Below are 22299 nucleotides of genomic sequence, written 5' to 3' on the forward strand. Positions count from 1 at the left end.
ATCTACTGTAGCATCTAACACTGGATCACATAGAAATCACATGCAGCATTAAGCCAAGAAATAAAACAACAGATAAATTCTCAGGCTCCAAGCCCAGCTGGCTCACACAGGTCCTCATTAGAGGTTATGGTTATTTTCACTCATTTCCAAGGAAGCTTCTGAGTTTCTTTTACAAAAATGAGAATTTGTGGCTGTAAGACTGAGACACAAACTCAGACTATTTTGTCTTAATTAGGCATTTCTGAAGGCATAGGGTTTTGCAGCAGAGGTAACCCAATGCAGGTATATCAAGAGACTGGGTAATTGGGGATTTAACCTGAGAACACATTTCTTGTCTGTTGAGGGACAATCCTATCCAGCAGGAAAAGATAAAGGCTTGAACTGGCAACGAGGAGCTGATCAACTGCTAACTCCATCAGCTCCGGCCAGCAGCTTGTGGGTCCCAGCCTGGAAGAATTGTGGACATAGTTCACATGTCCAAAGTGCTGTTAAATCTGGGGGCAACAGGTTCTTGCTTTTTACAGGCTGGGAATTTCCACAGCAATGGCATAAGGAAAAAGCCAGAAGAGCATTTTTCCCATTGTCAATATAATAGTTTTTATAAATTTGCTCCTTTGCACTGCTGCCTTTTATCACTATCAGGGGAGCCTTGCTTTTAGCACAGACAGAAGCAGATGTGTGTCCTTTGCCAAGTCACACTCACTGCAATGCCTGAGCTTACTACAAAGTTACCCAGGAGCTCTGGGTTTCGGGCTGCTAGATGCACTTGGTTCTTGTCATCTGTTTTAGCTGGCTGCCACCACTGCTATTCCAACAGACTGCTGAACCTGGAATACAATTTGCCATGTGACACCTCTCTGAGTGTCCTAAACTAATTCATCTGTCACAGCCACAGCAGCCACACTGCAGCAGCATGTCCTAGAAAAGAAATGGCATTCTCAGCTCAGATATTGAGGAAAGATTAAGCATATTAATGAAAAGAAAGTTCAGAAAGGTCTCCAGGTTTTGTCACTCGGTATTAATGTACTTTTCTGAAACTGGCCACCTGGTTCAGAGAAAAACCCATCCTGACAGTCCCTGAAAGGACCTTCCAGTGAGCACTGTGACAGTCCCTGAGTCACCCTGCCCCTCCAGGAACAGGATTCCTTTTCCCTGTTCAAACAGGCTGCTGAATTCACCCTACACAAGCTCTTCAGCTGCTGCACTTCAGCTTGTGGCAGTCTGCAAACTGTGCTATCTCTGTTTAATCCTGCTGAGCAAACACACAGACCTCACCCACTGCTGCCCAAATGCTTCAGGGAAACCACACTGGCGTGGTGCAAGGGAAACAAGGTGCTGGAGAGGCAGCAATAACCTCGCAGTGTCTGCTGCACCAAAGGATGCCTTCGTAAGGGAGATTTCATCAGTAACAGCAGCAAAGCAGAAAAAGGCCTTTTGCTTCATGGCAGCATTCTGAGATCACCTGTGATGCAGCAAATTATCAGACAAAAGCCTTTTTGAATTCCATAACAAGCAAACCAAGTGTTTAGTGAGGAACAAACACCTCATGCTGAAATACTTGGAGCAATTTAGTATTGCTGATACTGCACGCAGAAGTGTCTGACAAGACTTGTTTTTATAGGAAACACCAGTGCTTCCTCCCTGTCTGAAGCCCTGACATCAAACTTAAGAGAAACACATGAGACTGACACTTATTTCTTTGACAGGGTAATTATGTAAACTAATCACTTTGGGGTTTTTTCCCCCTTTTTTATTTTGCACATTTTCCCTAAGTATACCTTAATGGGGAAGAATCCTTGAGCACAGCAAAACCTCAAAATCTGCATGTGAGGACACAGAGCTGCCTTGTTAGATGCCATTGCCAAAACCAATAATAAATAATAAAGAATAGCTGAAAACATTTTTGTCTGGTTCAGAAGCAGGTGAGAGGTTTGGAGGGCAGCTGTGAGTCAGGTTCATCTGGTTCAGGTGGCTCTGAAATTATGGCACAATTTCAATTTACTATGGGCATGTTTAACAAGTTATCTTTAATGTGTAAATTGCCTTTAAAGTGTATTGCTCCAGAAAAGTTTTAAGCAGCTCAGCCAACCATAGGGTAAACTGGAGAATAAAGGCTTAATCTCAGAGATGCAGAGACAATCAACAATTGCAGGGAAGTAACCTTCACAGCAACTGTATGGATGCAGGGTGGAGATGAGGGGGATGGAAAAACACAAAGGGAAAAACTTTGCTTGCCCCTCCAAGCAAGCCAGGATTTCCATAAGTGACATGCTTGTCATGAACCAGCACATGGTCAGAAAGAGCAGGTACAGAACAGCTGAATCAGCAGCCAGGATCCAGGTGACCTCTGCAGCCTGGAGTTGACATTAATCATTTTGGGCCCAGCACACACCATTAAACATAATCTATTTCCTCTGTTGAGAGCTGTGGTTAATATTTATCATTGGCATGTTCATGTACTTCAAGGTCCTTTTGAAAACCTGCAGCTGATCTGACACAAACACCCAGACCTCCTGTGTGCTGAACATTCATGAAGAAACCACAAAGCAGGGCTGGGAATTGGCAGTGCAGCTCCCCAGACTGCTGTGAACACCCCCTGCATTCTCTGAGCAGCTCCACAGCCTGTCCTGATGAATATTTCCCAGTCCCCACAGCCACCAACACAACACCCAACCCACTGCCTGGACAACATTTACTACAATGACATTGCTGGGGCTCTGCTGAGCTGGAATAAACCTCAAGGTGAGATGTCACACTGTCTCAACTGAACTTCAAAAGTCCAACGACAAAGGAAAACAACCTCAGGAAAACCCTACTATTTTTTCTTAAAAGAAAGAATTGAAAAAATATTTAGCCTCTTCAGAGTTCATTTTTCATTTTAACCTGCTTATTTCATGGTTCTGTTTGTGAAGAGGAAAGAGAACAGTGCAACTGTCAGAGTCTGGGAACCAGGACTTCAAACAGGGACAGGAAAGGAATTTTCTGAGCTGGTTGCTCAGGCTGAGATTTGTCTGAAACTTTATAATTAATTACAAACCCCACTAACATTTCTGTTCAGTGTCTGTCTCCTTCTGCTGTTCTGCAGCCTTGCACTTGGCTTTGTTTGAAAGTTAAGTGCACCTTCAGGTCAAGAAAAATATTAATCTCTCAGAGCAATCATTAAAAGGGAAAGCTTGTTCCTGACAAAGGAGACTTTCCCAGCATCGATTGTCTCAGAGGCAAACTGCTCTTTAACCTGGTCCTGGAGAAGATTGCTTTAAAGATCATCAGTTAAAAATGATTAAAATATTGAAAATCCCAAGAAACCATTTACAGAACTAGAAGTTTCCCAAAGCCCACAGTTCTGTGACATGAACTTGCTATGTTAAATCACTCTGGTCTTTGTGCTACACCTCTTTAGAGGATCACAGATTTGGGTTGGAGCATTTATTTGCCATGCCTGCCACAGGCAGGGATACCTTGCCCTAGAGCAGGTTGCTCAGAGCCCCATCCAGCCTGGCCTTGAACAAATCCAGGATGAAGTCCTGCCATGGCCCTGGGTGAGCACCTGCTGCTGCTCTGCAGCTGCTTCAGGGTGTATGTGTGTGACCTTTCCTAGGCATTTCTGACACCAGTGGCCTGGTAGAGAAGTGTAAAACAAAACACCAGCTGTAACAAGGCCTGCTTTTCAATCCAGGATTAAACTCCCCAAAAGCAAACACACTCCAGCCTTTGTAGTGCTCCCACCCACCCAGAGCTGCAGCGTGAACACGGCCAGTGCTCAGTGTACAGAGCTCTTGTTCTACAGCTCAGTGTCTTGCTAAATGCTTCTGCAGAGACCTCTGGTATCTCATTTGTGATAATAAAACCAGGAATAAACTGGAAAATGGGTCTTCTCTCTTTTTCAAATTACACAGCAAAACAACAGATACAGCATCTCAATATACAGATACAGATCTGAAGATACAGATCTCAAGCATCTCAAACTTCTACTGAAGGTACAAACTATATCAGATTTTCTGTGCTCCCCACAACATGTTAGCTACCCTAGGAATCACAGACACACCAACCTGCTATCTATGAAATCACCACACCTGCAACTGTCTGATTCTCCTAGAGAAAAATCAGAAGATAAAGCCTGGAAATGTTTTCTTTCAATTCATGCAATCACACTTCTGCTGCAGATTAAAGGAGATGTGAGGTGCCACTGAATAACCTCCATATTAGCCAAATTTCTAGAAACAGCATTTTCTCAGTTAAATTATTAAATCATTCCAACATCCCCATGTACAATTATAAGGTTCAGTTCTGGCTCTTCAGCTTTCATCACTACTATTTATTAAAAATGTGACCATTCTTCCACAACACACCTCATCCATAGAGATACTTTCCTCAAACCTTATTTTAGGCCCATACAGTACCCAGACTGAAATGGCAAATCTGTTATTTACCCTATTATTTTTCACAGATAACTCAGAAAAATGCTGAAGTCTCATGCTTCCTCAACACTCAACACACAGAGAACAACATATTCAAAATATATGCAGCTCTGGTTCAGGTCCCTCTTCTAGAATTCAGATAACTGAGATATCAAAAGTTTGCATGCAAATTACTCACCTTCTGGTACTTCTAATGGCATTTTAAGGGAAAAAAAATCACTGTCCCTTTCTGCAGGAAGCTGTAGCCAGCAAAACAGCAATTCAGAATTCAAACAAGCCCAAAGCTGCTAACACTGCACAGGACACTCAGGAGAGTGAGGTTCTGCGTTTTCTTACTCGAGGAGGTCATTAACCACATTTGAATAAACAAAGACCAAGCAAAGCATTAAACTTATTTCAACTCCCACCTATTAAAGCTAAAGCTGCTTTACAGAATTATAACCTAGTTTCAATACTACACGAGAGAAGGAGGGATAGAAGGAAAACAATTTCAAAATTAAAATTGAAGTTAACACCTGTTCTCGTGTTTCATACACCAGGAGAAAAGCTTTTGAATTTCCAGCAAAAACTCATATTCAAATCACAGGACAGAAGACAAAACAGTTCTTTGACAGCTCTAAGTCAGGACTCTGCAGTCCCCATTTTATAGGGTCTAGGAAGAAAAAAACTATTAAGATTGGTAAGACTTTTAATATGCAGCTCTAAATTAACTGGACGGGCCTCAATCTGGAAAAGGAATATTCAAATGAAAAGTCTCAGTGTAGTCTACCATGGAAGAACCATTAATACCAGCTTATTTTGTGGGTTTTTTTTTTTTTGCTCTAAGAATATACCTGTTAATGGAGCAATAACATTCTTATTTCTCTGCTCTGCACCACTGCAGCAGAGGAAAGCAGTTTTCTTTAAAGGTAGCAGAATGTCTGCTGCTTAGAAGAAAGGTTTAAAAAACAGCAGCTTAAGTTTGCAAAACAAGGCAAAGAAAGAATTAGTCACTTTTGTGAAGTGCTTGGAGCTTTTCAAACAAAAGGTAGCACCTATAACTCAAAAGATACAAACGGCAGCAATAGAATAAACCAGGGAATACTTTGAATAAACCAGGGAACAACTGAAATACCAGTTTCAGAACAAGCCTTTTTTAGTCCTTTAGAAACTCAGCTACCATAGAGTTCAGTCTGCAAAGGCAGGTCAGAGGGAGAGCAAAGTGACAAGTGCAATGGAAGGAATGTGAACTGTCCCTGAGGGTTTCAGCAGGGTGGGGAATGGAGGTTGACACAAACATCCTTGCAATGCACCAGCAAACCTCTCTGCTCTCACACTGCTAAGTGCTGATTTAACCGGAGAGAACATTTACAGCAGTGCAATGATGAGCCAAAAATCAGTGTTTGCCTGTTTAGCAGCATTACACACTGACATAAGGGAGGTTTACAACCTTGAGGAGGAGTAGTTTGTTAAAATGTATTGGTATTTGCAGTGCTCACATTCAAATATCAGATTGAGTGACTTTCTTTCACAAAATGTAGATGTATCAAAGTCTTGAAAGGCAATTTCCACCACCTCTGTGGTTCAGTTACCAAAAATGTATTGGTGACTAATTTCATATAAAGGAGAAGGTTAATAGGAACTCATTGCTAAGTAGAAGGTCAAAAAAGTGCACTAAGATGTGAATATTAACTTGCCAATTAGAGTATAAATACATGACTTAATGATCTGTTTGGTATTTAGGCTTCATCTACCACCATCTGCAATCCCTAATAAAGGCAATGAAAAGAACTGCAAGAACACTGTATCTATTTTTGAACTATTTTGATTACTGAGTAAAATTAATGTAATACTTTCAGCACACAAGTATATTACCTTCCTACTAACAGCTAATAATAAATTATGGAAGGTTTTCACTTATGCCATCTCTCCTTTTCCACATGTCTGTGTGGAGAGGAGGAAATATGCTTCAGCCTCATTAAATAAACAACTGAAAATACAGAAACTGGGCTTGTACAGGTTTGCTTGGGAAATTTCTGGGTGTCCAGAAGAAATAGATTTCTGTATATTGCATTAAATATGTATGATCAGAGTACCATTGCCCCATGAAACAGCCTTGCACAGGAAACTATGACAAAGACCAAGACAAATATTTTCTAATATAATGGCTCATATCACTTTAAATGCAAACCTGAGAAAAGCTCCCACTTAGAGACTCTTTAAAGTCCCAGTATTTTTTTAAATTTTGCTTTAAATTGTTGACTTTCCATAGACACCAAAGCAACAAGCATACAGGCTGGGTTTTTGCCATCACAAAAATAAAACATCACCTCTAAAATGTAACCTATGCCCACCACATTCTATCTTCAGTACCTCCTGCACAATGGTACAAAAATGCATGGCACCTTCTCAATGAACTTGTTCTGGAGAGCAGAACTGTGCTCCTTCTATAAATGTCTGTGGGGGAAAAAACCCACCCATGCTTCAGAATTTCCTGCTAAGTCTTTTCAGTTATTTATTAGCAGATACTATTAAACCTTATAAGACTGGTAGGCTAACCTGGCAGACCAGTTATGTTATAATTACAATATTATTGCCAAGAAATAATGGTTTCATTACTTCTACTATGGGAAATTCTTAACTACAAGCTAAGCAAGTTGTGAGGTTTACAGCATTTCCTCTAGGAAAGGACTCCCCAGATACACAAATCCACACCAAAATTCTTGGGTTTATTATTGTACTTGAGGTTTCCCTCCTAGTTAATTCCAAAGAGCCTGAAACAGACAGGCTGTTCACTTTTCAAACTGGTACATCAGATCATTGACTAGATTTGCATTTTAATACTAAACCATTCACTCATTCCTACAATCAGTTTCTGTAATTAGTGAAGAGGATATCCGAGTCCCAGGAAACTCAGACCCACTGCTCCAATCCACAAAAAAATTTTCCCACATAAGCTAGAGCAAGAGATTCAATTTGCACCTAAAAAGGAACAGTTAATATATTTTCTATCACATGAAGACATGGGAATAGACACATTAAATATCCAAAAGTCCTAAATGCAACAGCATTTAGAAATGAACAAATCCTGCCATGAGTGCAAATAACAAAAAAAAAACCCCAACCCAAACAAACACCTAGAAAGCAAATTAATAGAATTTATTAATAAGATTATACTCAGTACACCAGGTGATTTTTTTTTGAAAGGTACATTCTGTGTTCTGCAAAAAAACAACCACCTTTTTTCACATAACTGACTGCAAAGAAACTATTGACAATACCTGCATCTTCCAAAAAATACTGCACAGCCATCAGCACCTTCCCCTGAGGCTGAAGGTCAAGCTGTGGAAAGAAAGAAAGAAAGAAAGCAACAGTGAAGTGTATGGTTGACTGCATCTCTCAGGAATTTAAACAGCTCTTTCTAGGGTATCAAAGTAGACTATGCAATAACTATTTGATTACAATCCTCTTCCATATCTCACTATTGCAGCTGAGTCAGGGGCTTTTATTCTCCTGCTTTTCCTCATGTGCTGCACTGCTTTGATGTGCCCCAGGAGTTCAGAGTTCACATTGTTTGTCCACAGCCCTTTCCCGTTTCTGCACAGAAGTTTGCTGGCTTCTGTTTTTACTGTCAGCAAACTCTATCTGCACAGGAACCCAGTTTTAAAAGAAGTCTATACAATCCTTTATATGTTTATTGAGAGTACAAACCATAGTGATATCAAATGCTGTTGCTGGCAATGAAAAAAAGTGGTATAATCAAAATTTATTTTCCTTTCTTCCTCAAAACCATTACACATGGTTTCTGTGGCAAATTCTACAGACCAGCAAAAAAAAATAAGTGCCTTATGCCAACAGCTGAGGTCAGTTCCTGTGCTCAGAATGTAGCCACTAATTCTTAAACTGCTGCCTTCATAAAAGATAAGAAATCCTTAACCACATAAGAGTGACTCAATCTTCACTTCAGCTCAGAGCAAAGTACCCCTGGGTTGCACTAAACACAACTTGGGATAAAAAATCCAGTCCCCAGACAAAACCAAACCACAGTTACATTAGATACACCCATGAACATATCCCCAGAAATCCCATCATCCTACTGGGATAATGAGTGAGTTCATCTCTAAGGCAGTGTCTGACACTCAGAACATTTGCCCAGCAAAGTTTACAGAAGGCCAAAACCTTAATTACAGCTATTAATGCCAGGCTGTCTCTCCACACACAAAAATAACCTTACAAGCTATGCTAAGTGCTCTCTTTGCTGGCCATGATGCTCTGTCCAAGTCATGGCAGGTTGTACAGAGAAAGTTTAACACTGATGATGTCAATGTGGTACCTGTTCTGTGGGTAATAAGCAGAGGATTTGAGACCCCTGAACTGGCTAAAACTGATCACTATTAGCTTTTACTCTTCTGAATAACTGTTCTTGTATTAGAAATCAAGGTGTGAAAAAAGCCCCAAGTGTAACAGGTGAATACCAACTAGAGAGATTCTACTGACCTAGGAAAATCTGAAAGCTTAAAAGGCACAAGGCATTCATTCAGCTTGAAAGAAACAAAACTAGGTCAGCAATTTGGAGGAATTAATCTTTTTCCTTACCCAGAACTCTGCTTTGCCATTGCCTTTCTTGCACCGTTCTGCCAGCACTGACACACCCACAGTCACCTCAGAGAGTGGCTCTTCTGCTGCTTTCATCAGCACAATCTGGATCACCCGGCCCTCGTAAATGTGGGCGTCAAAAGTCGATTTCCATTCGGGATACATGGTGGGTTTCTTCTGAACCAGAGTTTTTCCTCTCTCTGAAAGCCACAAAAAAAAAAAAAAGAACAGAAACTGTAAAATGTGTATAGATCTAGCATTTACACTCAACAAACTAAAAGAGAGAATACTTGTACTGAAACTACAAGCAGAATTACTGCTTCTTTTACTGTTGTTGGAACAAGGTTCAAGTACTCAGCTCAAAAGTTCATGACATGGAAGGCAAAGCCCACCCTGATGAACATGCAAAGGCAGTGATGGGGTTAACAGGGAGCTAGGCGGGACAAACCCTGATAAGCTGGGTTAGTCAGTCACAACTTGACAGGGAATACTTGCATGGCTCCATTCTGGTGTAAACCTCCATGAAGTGGAATACTTGTACTGAAACTACAAGCTTCTTTTACTGTTGTTGAAACAAGGTTCAAATACTCAGCTCAAAAGTTCACGACATGGAAGGCAAAGCCCACCCTGATGAACATGCAAAGGCAGTGATGGGGTTAACATGGAACTAGGAGGGACATAAGCTGGGTTAGTCAGTCACAACTTGACAGGGAATACTTGCATGGCTCCATTCTGGTGTAAACCTCCATGAAGTGCCCTCTGATCATGTGAATACCTACTGCTATAAGAGAAATTAAGATAAACCTCACAGTGACCCAGTTTAAATTGAAACCAGTGTCTAAGAGATGAAAGGCTTCACATTTCATTAATCTACTTCCAAGTTACCCCAACATTTTACTTGTATTCATAAGTCACTCTCCTTGGCATTGCACTCTACCATGACTGCTACTTTTTAAAGGATTTTTCAGAGCCTTACCTGTCCTCTGCAGCTCATGTAGACCTTGTGTAGTTAAGGAATAACAGAAAAGCTAAAATTACCTCAAAAAATCTCCTTTTTTCCTCTTCTTTTTTTTTTTTGTTTCCTTTAAGAGCATCTCAGCATCCTCTGTTAGGGGTTTTACATTGCTGTACTATTCTTATAAGATGGATTTTCTTTTCCTTTTTGCCACGAAAGGCTGGATGATCGTTCAAGTCCCTTCCAGCCTAGTATTCTATGATTCTAATACACAGCTTCAGTCTCTCTTGTTACCCATTAAACTGATTTCATCCTATCCATATCTCAGGCACAGAAAACAGCCAGTGACTGCACAATCTATGAGAAACTTTGGCGTATTTCTAGATCTGAGTCTCTAGGTCCCATCAACACATCCAAAGTGATGATGCCTCCTACGAAACCACATCCAGCTCTTCACTGTGACTCTGCCACACCTCCCAGAGTCACCTCCCAGTTTTATGCTGCTTTGCTGCCAAGTCAATGATTCTCCATTTGTGTCCAGGTAACTGAACACAATTTTCTGCATTCTACACAATTTCTGCTATTCATCAAGATCTTTTCTTTTTGCAATAGAAGTGCTTTCTAAGTGCCTCTCCAGCTCTGAATGATCCATTTGCTTTTATGATATCAAGGCTGTAGAAAAACAGATTAAATAGTTGGACCCTTCCCCAGGAAGCTGCAGTGTGGTCTGTTAGATAGTTAATGTTTTAAAATCTTCCTAGAATCTTAAGGCAAAGTCAGTGTTCATTCATGATGGGCTTGCTGGATGCATCCACTCTGCAGACAAGCACAGGGAATGGTGTCCTTGCACTGCTTTATTAGGGAATGCCTGCCAGCAGCAGCACTGGGAGTTACAGCTTGGACACAGCCCTGAGCCACTTGCCAAAGGAGATTCCAAAATGCTCAGAAATGGCCACCTGAGGACCTCTCCACTGCAAAGCAAACTTCAGCATTCCTCCTCTACTCAGTCAAAAGCTTTTCTCTTGAATCTGGGGAACTGTGGAGACAGAAGGCTCAAGCCCTTCACAGTGCAAACCTACTTCCAAAGCACTGTTCTATGAAAAAAAAACAACTTGAAAATATTGTCACAGAATCAGTGAATTGTTTAGGTTGAAAAAGACCTTTAAGATCATCAAGTCCAGCCACTAACCCAGCACCACCAAGGCCGTCATTAAACCATGTCTCCAAGTGCCACATCTACACATTTAGAGATTATTAGAACAGACAATAAAGGTGAAGAGAGAGATAAAAAGCAGGCTGTCTGCACAGCAAGGCTTTTACACTGGCCTGCTTTTTGGATTGCTAAAGCCAGACCCCTTCATCAAAAAAGGCACAATTCAGGAGGCATCCTTGTCAACAGGAGAGATTGCATATTTTCAGAACCTTTGACAGTAATTCAGGGTTTGCAGAAACAGCAGCAGTTCGTAGAGTTGGTAATTTTCTTTGTAAGATTCTTAGAAGGGGAAAGAATGATTCCATTCGGTCCACAGCCTCCCCCCTCCCTAGTCCCATGTCCCAGTTAATAACTCTGATCAGTCAACTCATACATTTTTACCCTACATAAAACATTGAGAAGGTGTCTCAGTTACTGGAAACAGCTTCCAGCCCGGCCATGCTGCTTTGGTAATTAAAATCATACTAATCAAGGTTTGTCATGGATCACAATTCCCCTCTGCAAATGAACACTGAAGGGTCAGCAAAGGACAGCCTTCAAGAACACTGTTCCTGCCTCTGCTGTGCTCAGGCCTGCTTGGCTTCTCTGCTCACACTCCTGACTTCAAAACACATCCCATGTTTGCAAACTGGCTCCATGCCTAATCATTAAGCTCTATGATTTTCTTCTTCCTATACAATAAATTTTTCCCTGATTGTGTTTCAGCATTCAACTCCAACAAAAAAGCTGTTCCAGATCTTGTCAAACTGACAACAGAAGCATTAGATTGTTTTCCTGATTACTACAATCACTCACCTCTCCAAGCAGTTCCCTCTCCTCCCCTTTTTTTTAGTAGGTCAAAGACACATGGAACAAAGACTGGGAAATATTGGGACAATTCTACTTTTCAAAAGCAAATGGCTGGAAAAAACTAGTGGATTTATTTAAATTACTTTCATTTCTCCACATATTCTGACAGCTGCAACACCTTCAACACCATTTCTTCAGAGGTTCTCCCAGCAGATTAGGAAACTACTTCTTTGGAGCTTAGTACATTTACTGGATGACAACACTTTGTGGAAAAGGCACCATGCCTCGAATTTCAAGTTTAAATGCAGCTTTTACCCACAGCAATAGGGGGAAAGACCAATCATGTTGTGAGGAAGAAGAAACTTCACCCTTTGCTGCATTCTTTGATGTTGTGTGAACTTCTAGAATCACAGTGCAGAACTAGGGCTGCAGTCTAGCCCAATACAGCAATTCCCTCTCATCCTGTTTGGCTGCAGTGGTGTATTCTAGCCAAATGCCACAAGATATTATAAACCTTTGGACCAGCTTCTGTAAAGATGAGGTCTCTGAAGGTTGAGGGCCTGGAGAGTCACTTGGTCTATTCAGCTGGAGAGGACTGAGGGGAGACCTCACTGTAGTGACAACTTCCTTGTGAGGGGCAGGCACTGATCTCTGCTCTGTGGTGACAGTGACAGGACCTGAGGGAATGGCCTGAAGTCGTGTCAGGGCAGGGGCAGGTTGGCTGTTAGAACAAGGTTCCTCCCAGAGGGTGGTGGGGCACTGAAGAGGCTCCCCAGGGAAGGGGCACAGCCCCAGGGCTGACAGAGCTCCAGGAGCCTTGGACAGTGCTCTCAGGCACAGGGTGGGACTCTTGGGATGGTCCCACGCAGGGCCAGGAGCTGGACTCAGTGATCATTGAGGGTCCCTTCCAGCACAGCTGATTCTGTGTTTCTGTGCTAAGAGGACCTTCAGTGTGAGTCATTTCAAGCAAACAACTCAGCCAAAGTACCTCAGTTACTACAACAATAACAAACTGCACCTCTCATCCTCCAAGCCTATTAAGAGTATTTGCTGCTCTGTACTGGAGGACAGTTCCCTCAAACCTGCTCCTGTCCTGAGTACTAATAAAGAAACCTTGCTTTAAGGTCGGGGTAGAGAAAACAGCCATTATTATTTCTCCCATTTCAAAAGAAAAGGTCACATTGAAGTGCTTGGCATGACAGGAAGAGAAGGACTCACTGCCATTCACAGATTAAGGAGGTTCACAGTAGTTCTCAAAAATTTACTGATATTCAGAAAAGCATCCCCATTTGTAAGCTCACCTGTAGTCAGAGCTTCCTTCATCTTGATAGCACAAAAAGGCTGTAGTTGTTCTCCTTGATTCTGCACAGGTCCCAGCTCAAAGGAGTTGAAAGATATCCGTAGGAAGGGGGCCATTGCTCAGGATGATACACAGCCTACGTGCAAAGAAAGAAATAAAAATCAGACTAAAAGACCTGGTCTGAGACATGTAGTGAAATGACATTTCTCAGCAGACATCAGAGCTTCTATTCCTGTATTGCTTTCAGTTCACAAATCCTAGGAAGCATCCAGAGCTAGTGATCCCACCTGTGAGCCTCCAAACCTGCACATGATGCCAGGCAAAGACAAGAGGGACAGGTAGAAAGAGCTCCAGAGCTACTGCGTCACCAGTTTTAAAGTGTCAGGAACATCACAAGAATTCAAAACACCTATGATTTCTAAGTCAGCAAACAGGTGTTTCACAAGAGTGTTCCCTTATTCTTAAGAGTTCTTGAATTTAGAGCAGATTTCAGTTTACAACTCACAGCACCTTTAGCAATGGAGTTTGTCCTGTATTGTCACATTGTTTTGTGATACAAAAAGGATTTATTCAAAGGCTAAGAGAAAAGAGCCATTTGAGAGAAAAGCAATGCTAGTGCATTTGGAGAAAGAGGGATGCAAGGAAGGAGGGATTAGGAGGAAAGAGATAACAAGCTAACAGGAAGAGATGGTGGAAAAGAAATTAAGACTTGAAACTGGGCTGGCCTTTTGACTGAAGATTGTCAACCAGCTCTGTCAAGCAGCACTAGGAAGAACATTTCAAGCAATCTTGCATGTGCTGGCATTTTTTAATGTAAAAACATTGATCTGAGAAACAACTAACCTTTCTATCTCTTAAAAGTCCCTTACAGTTATTTAAATAAAAGACTAAAATCAAGTCTCTGCAGCAAGACAGCATAAAGCTCCTGACAGCATCATTTGCACATCTCACACTCTCCCCATGCAGGGACCGTTTTCAAGAAATGGAAAAATTTTATTACTTTTATTGAGCTATTTTTTTTTTTTAACTGACTATTTCCCCACTTTCTTTCTGTGGAGTAAAACAAGAGTTAGAAAGCAAGTTTAGGATTACTTGGCACCACTGCTTATCCCCCTGAAGAGCAGAAAGCCACGACTATAATTCTCATTCACACAGACTCACAATAAAGCAATAACTCTCCCACACTACTCCACTGCTCATTGCAGCTTGGGGGTTTGATGAGAGTGGACATTGGACATTTCTCACAAAGAAAGGAAAATAGACAGCTTTTGTAAAAATTAACAAAAGCCATCTGACAGCTCACTTTCACAAATGCAACTTATGCACAGCGCTTATCAAGAGTTTTAATGAGGAACATATTTTAGCTGCTCAGGAGACCCTGTGCTCACTGCATTCAGAACTACACCCCAGTGATCAGCTACAGGACTTGCCAGCAGCAGATCACATATCATTACTACTCAACATGGATGTAAAAGAAACCAGATTTCAGCTTTGTTCACCTCTGGGAAACAGCTCAAAGACTCAGTGAGGCCATAGGAAGAAACAAACTGGGTAGGTTAACATGTAGCTCCCACTGGAAGGTTTCTTTAACAGAATCACAGGAGAATTCTGCTGTAAGGGACAGCCCAGCAAGAAGTCACAATTTCCAGTCAGCCCGTTACTATATGAACAAAAAATTGGAAAGCACTGGCAAAGCTAAACTAACAATTGCACTGATTTCACTCAGCCCATGTGACAAGCCAGTGTTAGTCTTGAGACAGAATACAAGGATTTACAACTCAGGTTGTGGGATTACTCAAAATGTGTATGCATTGTACCTGTTTTTATTGTATCTGATAACTTGGAGATAAAAATCTTTTTCATTTCCAATGGCCAATTACATTTGGATGCAATATTTTCACCTCTGCTTCATAGTTTTGGATATGGTTATTTGTTGTAGATTCATTGTACTCAGCTTCTCTGCATCTCCAATGCTCACTTCTCACTCAGAAATGCTACACACAAATAATTCAGCAGTTAGAAGAAAACACCAATATCCCAGAGTTTTTGATGATGCTCAAAGTCCAAGGTCACAGTGGAAACTAGAAGATAACTGTTTGCTTTTACATTTAACAGAGCTTAAAAAGCGCCCAAACAAACTCAGCAGCTGCCTGCTCTTGCCAGGTTTCTCCACTCCTACACATTACATGCTTTTTTCACAGATGTAGAGATCATAAATGCCTGCATGCAAACTCTTCACTATATGCTGTAGACTGTATTGTGACAGAGAGGTTAAGTGAGAAAGGAGGGTTTGGATTTGCTCCTCAAATACATCTTCTGATCCTTTCCTGTGCTAAGATGTACTGTGAGATAGCTGACAAGGATCAGCTGCACGGCTGCAAATAAAACCATACCCCACTAAAACTGCTTTTGGCAGCGAAACTCTGTGAAAGAGATTAATTTTAAATCAACAAAGTTTCTCAAAATCTCTGCTGAGTACACTCATGTGAGAACACATTTGAGAAGGAAAGACACTGAAAGCAGCACACAGGCTTTGCGTGTTGCAGTTTAGACAAGAGCCCACCTCCAGTCTCTGTGACTTTACAGAAGTGACAGCACAAGTGCTGACTCTTGTTTTAAAGGCTGTATCTGTCAAGAACTGAAACTGCTGCAAAACACCAGCTTTGAATTGAGAGAGATTGTAAGATCTACTCATATCATCTGCACTGTAGTTATGAAGTGTTGAAGCCAAACTGTTTTCCCTAAAGGGCAAGATTTTATCCAAACCAAATGGTGGAAAAACTGAGATGTGAGCTCCAAGAATAATCCAAGTCTAAATGACAGGTTCAATATCTCAAACAGTTTCAAAGTCAAAGCACAATCTGAAGAAAAAAACCCTCAAAAAACTAAGGGAAAAACATTCCAGTAACATTACTCTGGATGAAATACCTGGTGGTGGCCACACCTGGTGCTTTAGAGCACACCATCAGATGCTGTCCTGCACAACATTCACTTTGTCAAGGATCCCTGACCTTCTCTAATCCAAACTAAACACATGTTCTATGCTATCAGGGACAGATTCTGCAAAATGCACTGTACTTTCCACTGAGCTTTAAAATTGAGAGTTTTTGATTATTTAATATGGAAAGAAAATCAACAGTGTTATTATCAACTACAGAGAGAGGGGAGGAAACTGGAAACATCTTCACATCATCAATGTCAACACCTGCCAGATGAACAAGTGCTCAATTTTCCCACTGATGTGTTTGTAACACACAGTTTTAAGGAAACCTTCAAAGCGAATTAAAATATTAAATATTCCAAGGAGAATTTTACCAAGATTTGCTGGCACAAAATTCACATTAGATTAAAAGCCTTGTTCACAGAGACTAAAGGGACAAAGGGTAAATTCTGCAGTGTTTCTCCTTCCAAAAGTGCCCAGCTCTCAGGGGCTGGGAGGAAGGCGGTGCTTGCCAGGGTTCCTTTGTTGCTGTAATTCTGCCTTGTTATAAACAGCGAGGATAAGCCAGCCCTAACACAGCCCAGAAACAAAGACATGGCTGTAACTTTTACACAAAGCAGGAAGGCACATCAAAGCAGTGGATGATCTGGAGGAAAAGCAGTGGATGATCTGGAGGAAATGCTGACACTGGCTGACAACAGAGCACTGAAGAGACTGAAAACCAATGGGCCCAAACAGAGCCAGGCTGTTCCATCACTGATAAGAACCATGGATCCAAGAGAAATACAAGTGAGAAAACTCCCCTGCAGCTTTGTGCCTCTGATTTCCTTGTATTAGTCTGTGAAAGGTTTTGCAGATGGATGTAAGGCTGCAAGGCATCACGGCTGTTCTCTGCTGTCTCACAGAAGTGCTCTGGGTGCCACAAAATGCCTGATTCCCGCTTAGCTCCTTGCTGAGGCTGCTTCCAGGGCCACAAAGCTGCTCTGGGAATCACCAACAGCCCCACACACCATAAACAATGCGTTCTTCCCTGAAAAGATGAAGCAGTAACTGTTTCTCCTTTAAGATGCAAAAATATAGATTATATCCAACCTTTTTTACACAAGGGTTTCCTGTCCTCTATTCTGGCGATGGACAAGAAAGACAGCACCAAATTACTGGCCAGCTTATTGCCCCCACAGCACTTCCAAACACAGGAACAAGGCTCTCTGTGGTCTTTGGGTACAGCCTGCAAAGGTGATTATGCTGCTTGCATGGCAAGGGTACAAGATTGTGTAATGCAAATAAAGATGCTGGAAGAGGGATTAGCATCTTTAACCTGTGCAGACTGGATGTTTTTATTGTTCCCACGTGTACAACCCACACTTCCTGCACTTAGATCCTTTCAGCTGATGGCCCAAGAGAGAAAAGCAGTATCTGTGCTGTAGGACAATTCAATGAACCAAAGGAATATGGTGCTAACCACTGTCTACATTGCACACCTAGGATGAGTCTACAGAGAATTTTTGCAGGTTCTTTTTCAAGCCCTGGCCTTTATTTGATGCTCTGTAGGTAAAAGTCAATCTAAAAATGAAGTCAATTTACAAGAGGCTTATTTTATTTGCTGTTATGCACCTTGTCAAAAAGATACATAGCAGCAGCCCTTATCAGCTGGAATTCTCTGGGAAGTACTGCTACCCAAATAAACCCTAAAAAACATACTTATATCCAACCTCAAATCACTTTACATCATGATGCTGAACCCTCACAACCACGAGGGATAGCAAAAAAACCCATTATTCTCAGGTGCTGTTCTGAAAGCTTAGAATCCACAGAGGGCTTAAGTGCTCTCCACAAAACAGAGCTAAAATGACATGCTGCATGTAGGTCCCTGAAAAAAAAATAAAAGAGAATTCTCCAAAATTACAGTCCCTGCAGCAGCATCACTAACGCTTTTATTTAGGTTTAGCCATTTGTAATAAGTGCAGACATCTTCAGAAAGACAAGGATAAAAAGAACACTTTTAAAACAGCCCAATCAAGTGGAATTTCTGCAGTTACACTTCTAAAACAGTATCTTCACAAAATGTTTTTAAATTATTACACAACTCTATGAAAAGTAAAAAAGACAAGAAAAAAATTAACTCACAATTCAATTTGCTTCCTATTAAACTTACTGCCAATGATTTTTTTTTTCTGGCTCATAATTTCAAAAATGACAGTTCATACATTGAATTCCAGAGTAAATTATGCAAGTTTGGGGGTTTATATTGTCTTTTTCTTTTTCTTTTTTTTTAAATAGTACAAGTACAGTGGCTCAGGTTCCTAAGCTTAGCTTGGAAAAGTGTAGTTACCATTTCCTTCCCTTCCTCCCCCAAGTATATTTTCTTTCAGAAACTTCTCCTTTTGCTGGGTTAGGCCAAGTCCAGAAGCAGAAACAATTACATAATAAAATCTGTCACTGTGTTGCAACAGTCTGGAGAAGAATCCATCCAGATAAGCCATGGAGCAAGAGATGTTCCTTAGTTTCATCTGCCTTGGCCAGGCGCACAGATATTTCCAAGTTTCCACACTTCTTTGCTCAGCAGTCCCCAAACTGCCCAAATTTGTGGCTGCTCTCTAAATTGCTAGCATTTCCCCAACACCCTTCAAGGCAAAAATAATTACTGACATTTCCCTTATCATTACAATGAGAAGCTTTTCAAAATATGAGCACCAGAAATATTTTTCTAAATAGGGAAACTCTTTCAATCTTGACAGCACAAACTCCTGGAAGCTCAAGGGGATGCAGATTGGAGGCAAGCAGGAGGGGAAGCACACCCGATTTTGGGAGCTTTTAGGAAGACAGAGAGCCCAGTTTATTTGAGAATAGAATAACATGAGTAGCTCAGTAACAAGAGTTGACTGTTCTTAAAGTGGTTTCAAGTGCAGTGAGGATGAAAAATCTGGATTTTACACTCAAAGATCAGAAAGTTGAGGAAATTGTGGACTCTGAAATAGGCAGCAGGCCAGGCTGTCACACAGCATAAGCTGCAAGATAAAACCAGCATTTTACACCAAACATCCTTTTTTTCTGGAAATGGAGAACACTTGGAGCAACAATTGGCTTTTCCAATATTCCACAATCAGTACTTGGGGAAGAAGGAGGAAGTACTGTCAGCTGGTTTTTCTTTATAAGTGCATAAGAAATAGCCATTTAAATATTTCTTTTCAGAGCCCTGAGTTCTCCTTCCTCTGTGAACACACAGGACTAACCATGGAACACTACAGGCCACTGTTTGCCACCATTGCCAAAATCAAGCTTGAAACAAAAGTGCAAATTAATCCCCTTCATGAATTCCAAACCCAAACATCACACACTGGAAACACACAAGAGAAGGAAGGCTGCCTGAAGCCCAAAGACTTTGTTAATTATTTCTGATACCACAAGCTGGTATCATTTGCTGAGCACAGCTGAAACAACATTTTGGAAGGATTAATACAATGGGGCTGGCTGGACAGACCCTTATGAGGCTCCAGGTGAACGAACCATTCATTAATATCAAACCACACTACGAAATGGGAGCACATCCAAAATACTTTGTTAGGAGGCAAACAATGGCTTTCCCCTATGCAATGCATAATTTAAGTCTAATGAGGAAGCTTTTTTTTTTCTTTGACATGGGGAATAAGTAGAGGCTGAGGTTTTTTCCCTTCAATTAAGTAACACAATCCCTTCCACATGAGAGAAAAAAACCCTATTCTGTGAAAGGGATGAAGTTACACTTCTCTATAATAATGGCCTGTAGCCAGGCTCTACACCAGCTCTGGCCCTGTGTCATTAAGGAGAGCACTGAGGGAGCTGTGCTGGATCTGAGCCCCGGGGCTCCCACTTCCCTAACAATGGTCAAGAAATTGGGCAGCTTTTAGTCAGCATGACTGAATTGCAAAACTGCACATCAGGTTTATCATGTGAATACAAGTTCTCCAAAGGAAGCAAGCCATTCTGCACAAGGCTTCACAGGCTTTTTTGTAACAACCAGTACATGAGGACAGTTGAGCTACTCAGAAGGACAAGCCAAAGGAAAATAGCCAAGGAAAATGCAGTGTACAGTAACTGCTCAGGTACCACCATGATCAAGTGGACAAGATCCACATTCAGGCATACTCCAATAGCATATTTCTCCTCTAACAGAGGAGATAAACACCAAGCCCATCCTCCAGTTCATTCTTGATGAATACTTTTATCTAGGATCCATTATAACATCCAAGATTTTCTGGCCTAAAGGGGCTCTAAGAGAGTTGAAGAGGGACTTTGGCCAAGGGCCTGGAAGGACAGGAAAGGGGGGAATGGCTGCCCACTGGCAGAGGGCAGGGTTAGGTTGGATATTAGGGAGGAATTCTTGGCTCTGAGGGTGCTGAGGCCCTGGCACAGGGTGCCCAGAGCAGCTGTGGCTGCCTCATCCCTGGAAGTGTCCAAGGCCAGGCTGGACAAGGCTTGGAGCCACCTGGGATAGTGGAAGGTGTCCCTGCCCATGGCAGGGGGTTGGAACTGGATGAGCTTTGAGGTCCCTTCCAATCCAAACCCTTCCAGAATGTTGTGATTTTTCTACTCAGTTATAAGCTTCCTGGAAATTGAGATGTATTTCCCAGAAAGAATAATAATAATGCCAACAACATCTTTTCAAACCAAACAGAAAACACTGCATTTCTCTTCAAAACAGTGGAGGAGTTTTATGTTTGGGTAGATTTTTTTTGTATTTTCCACTGAATTCCCTTCACACTGAAAAAGCCAAATACCATACAGATAGTAAGTCAATTACAGTTTAAGATAAAAAGCAATTTTTATTTTGTCTTACTTCACATGTACTGGGTTAATGAGTCTACGTGAACCATGAAGAGGGGAAAAAATGGAAATAAAGAAACAGGACATTCAACAGAATTATAAAAAATACCTTCTAAAACATTGTAGTAAGAAAACAATTTTAGTTTGCTCTTTTGAAAACATCAGCAGATCATGCAGTCCAAGTGCCTCTCCAAGTCAAAAATTTCTCCTACTGCCAGCACTTATGACCTAATCCTCTAAGTATCTGGAAAACTAGAATATTCATTAGCTGAGAGAACTGTATCATCATTCATACACACTGGAAAGCTGCTGCTCAGATAACCTCATCAGAGAGAGCACAATTCAGCCCATGGATAAGACCAAGGCTTTTAAACTAAAAGGGTGCAAGTGTTATGAACCAAAAATTTTGCTCATTAACTGTGTATGGAGTTGTAGGAATAGATCCAGTCCACCCTTCTGACTGCATCTGACATTGTTTGGGTTGTTTGGTTTTTCAAAATGACCTTGAGGGTCCCTTCCCACCCAAACCATTCTGTGTTTCTAAGATGGGCTGGTTCTGCCTTTCTGGGCATGATACTCCTCTTGCACTTTCCTGGCATTCAGAGGCTGCTCAGGGAAGGTAGAAATCATCCTTTTGTTCTGGTTGTTTCATTACTGGGAACGTGAAAGCCAAAAAATCAAACAAGAAATGTAAATAACCAATCTTAGCCAACTTAATCAAGACCTTTTTCTACGGTTTATAAACTGAAAATGAACAGTGAAGCCATACATGCATCACTACCTGTGATTCTGTGACCTCTCTTCTGCAATAAAGAGAGAAAATAAGCACAGCTCTGTTCCACTGAGGATGTACAGGGAGGTGCTAAATAGTGAATGGCCACAGGGCTTGATAAAGAGAAATTGGAAAGAAGCAAACATAACCAAAACTTATTTTTAATTAATACAGCATTGCTCCTGCTGTAATTTCAAAGTTCAGCCCTTGACTTGCAAAAAGAGATAAGAAAATGGAACCACGATGATTTTAACTGTCCCCTCCCCTCTGAATCACCTTCTGGAAGAAATGAGCATATAAAGCTCTACAGCAGACCTGGTATTCCCAAAAATACAGAGAACAGGCACAGCTCATAAACAGCAAGTTGAAATTAAGCATAAATAGATCTCAAGAGAGATTTGGGTTACTTAAAGGCAGCACAGAGTTTGCATAACAAGTTGTAAACTCAGGGTGAGATGTACAATTTAATACCACTTTAAATTTCCTCTTTTTTTTTAATCCTCCTGATAAGAAGTTCACAGCGAGCATTCACT

At 41.2% G+C, this 22299-nt stretch overlaps 1 protein-coding gene across 3 annotated transcripts in view; it reads right to left on the reverse strand.

Annotated features, from left to right (window-relative positions):
- Nucleotides 1-22299, reverse strand: part of PRKCD (protein kinase C delta) — a 61039-nt gene that overhangs the window by 12654 nt on the left and 26086 nt on the right. For 2 of the 3 annotated variants that reach the window (XM_039695460.1, XM_039695461.1), the window contains exons 2-4: nt 13252-13386; nt 8994-9193; nt 7679-7739 (exon numbers count right to left, since the gene is read on the reverse strand). In XM_039695460.1, coding sequence (XP_039551394.1) covers nt 7679-7739; nt 8994-9193; nt 13252-13366 — 376 coding nt within the window. In that variant the 5' untranslated portion in view covers nt 13367-13386. Of the gene's footprint in view, nt 1-4596; nt 4703-7678; nt 7740-8993; nt 9194-13251; nt 13387-22299 lie in introns of those variants that run through there. The other variant, XM_039695462.1, reaches the window with a different exon arrangement.

Source organism: Passer montanus, unplaced genomic scaffold (assembly GCF_014805655.1).
Source record: "Passer montanus isolate IOZ18808 unplaced genomic scaffold, ASM1480565v1 scaffold9, whole genome shotgun sequence".
Classification (NCBI taxonomy): Eukaryota; Metazoa; Chordata; class Aves; order Passeriformes; family Passeridae; genus Passer; species Passer montanus.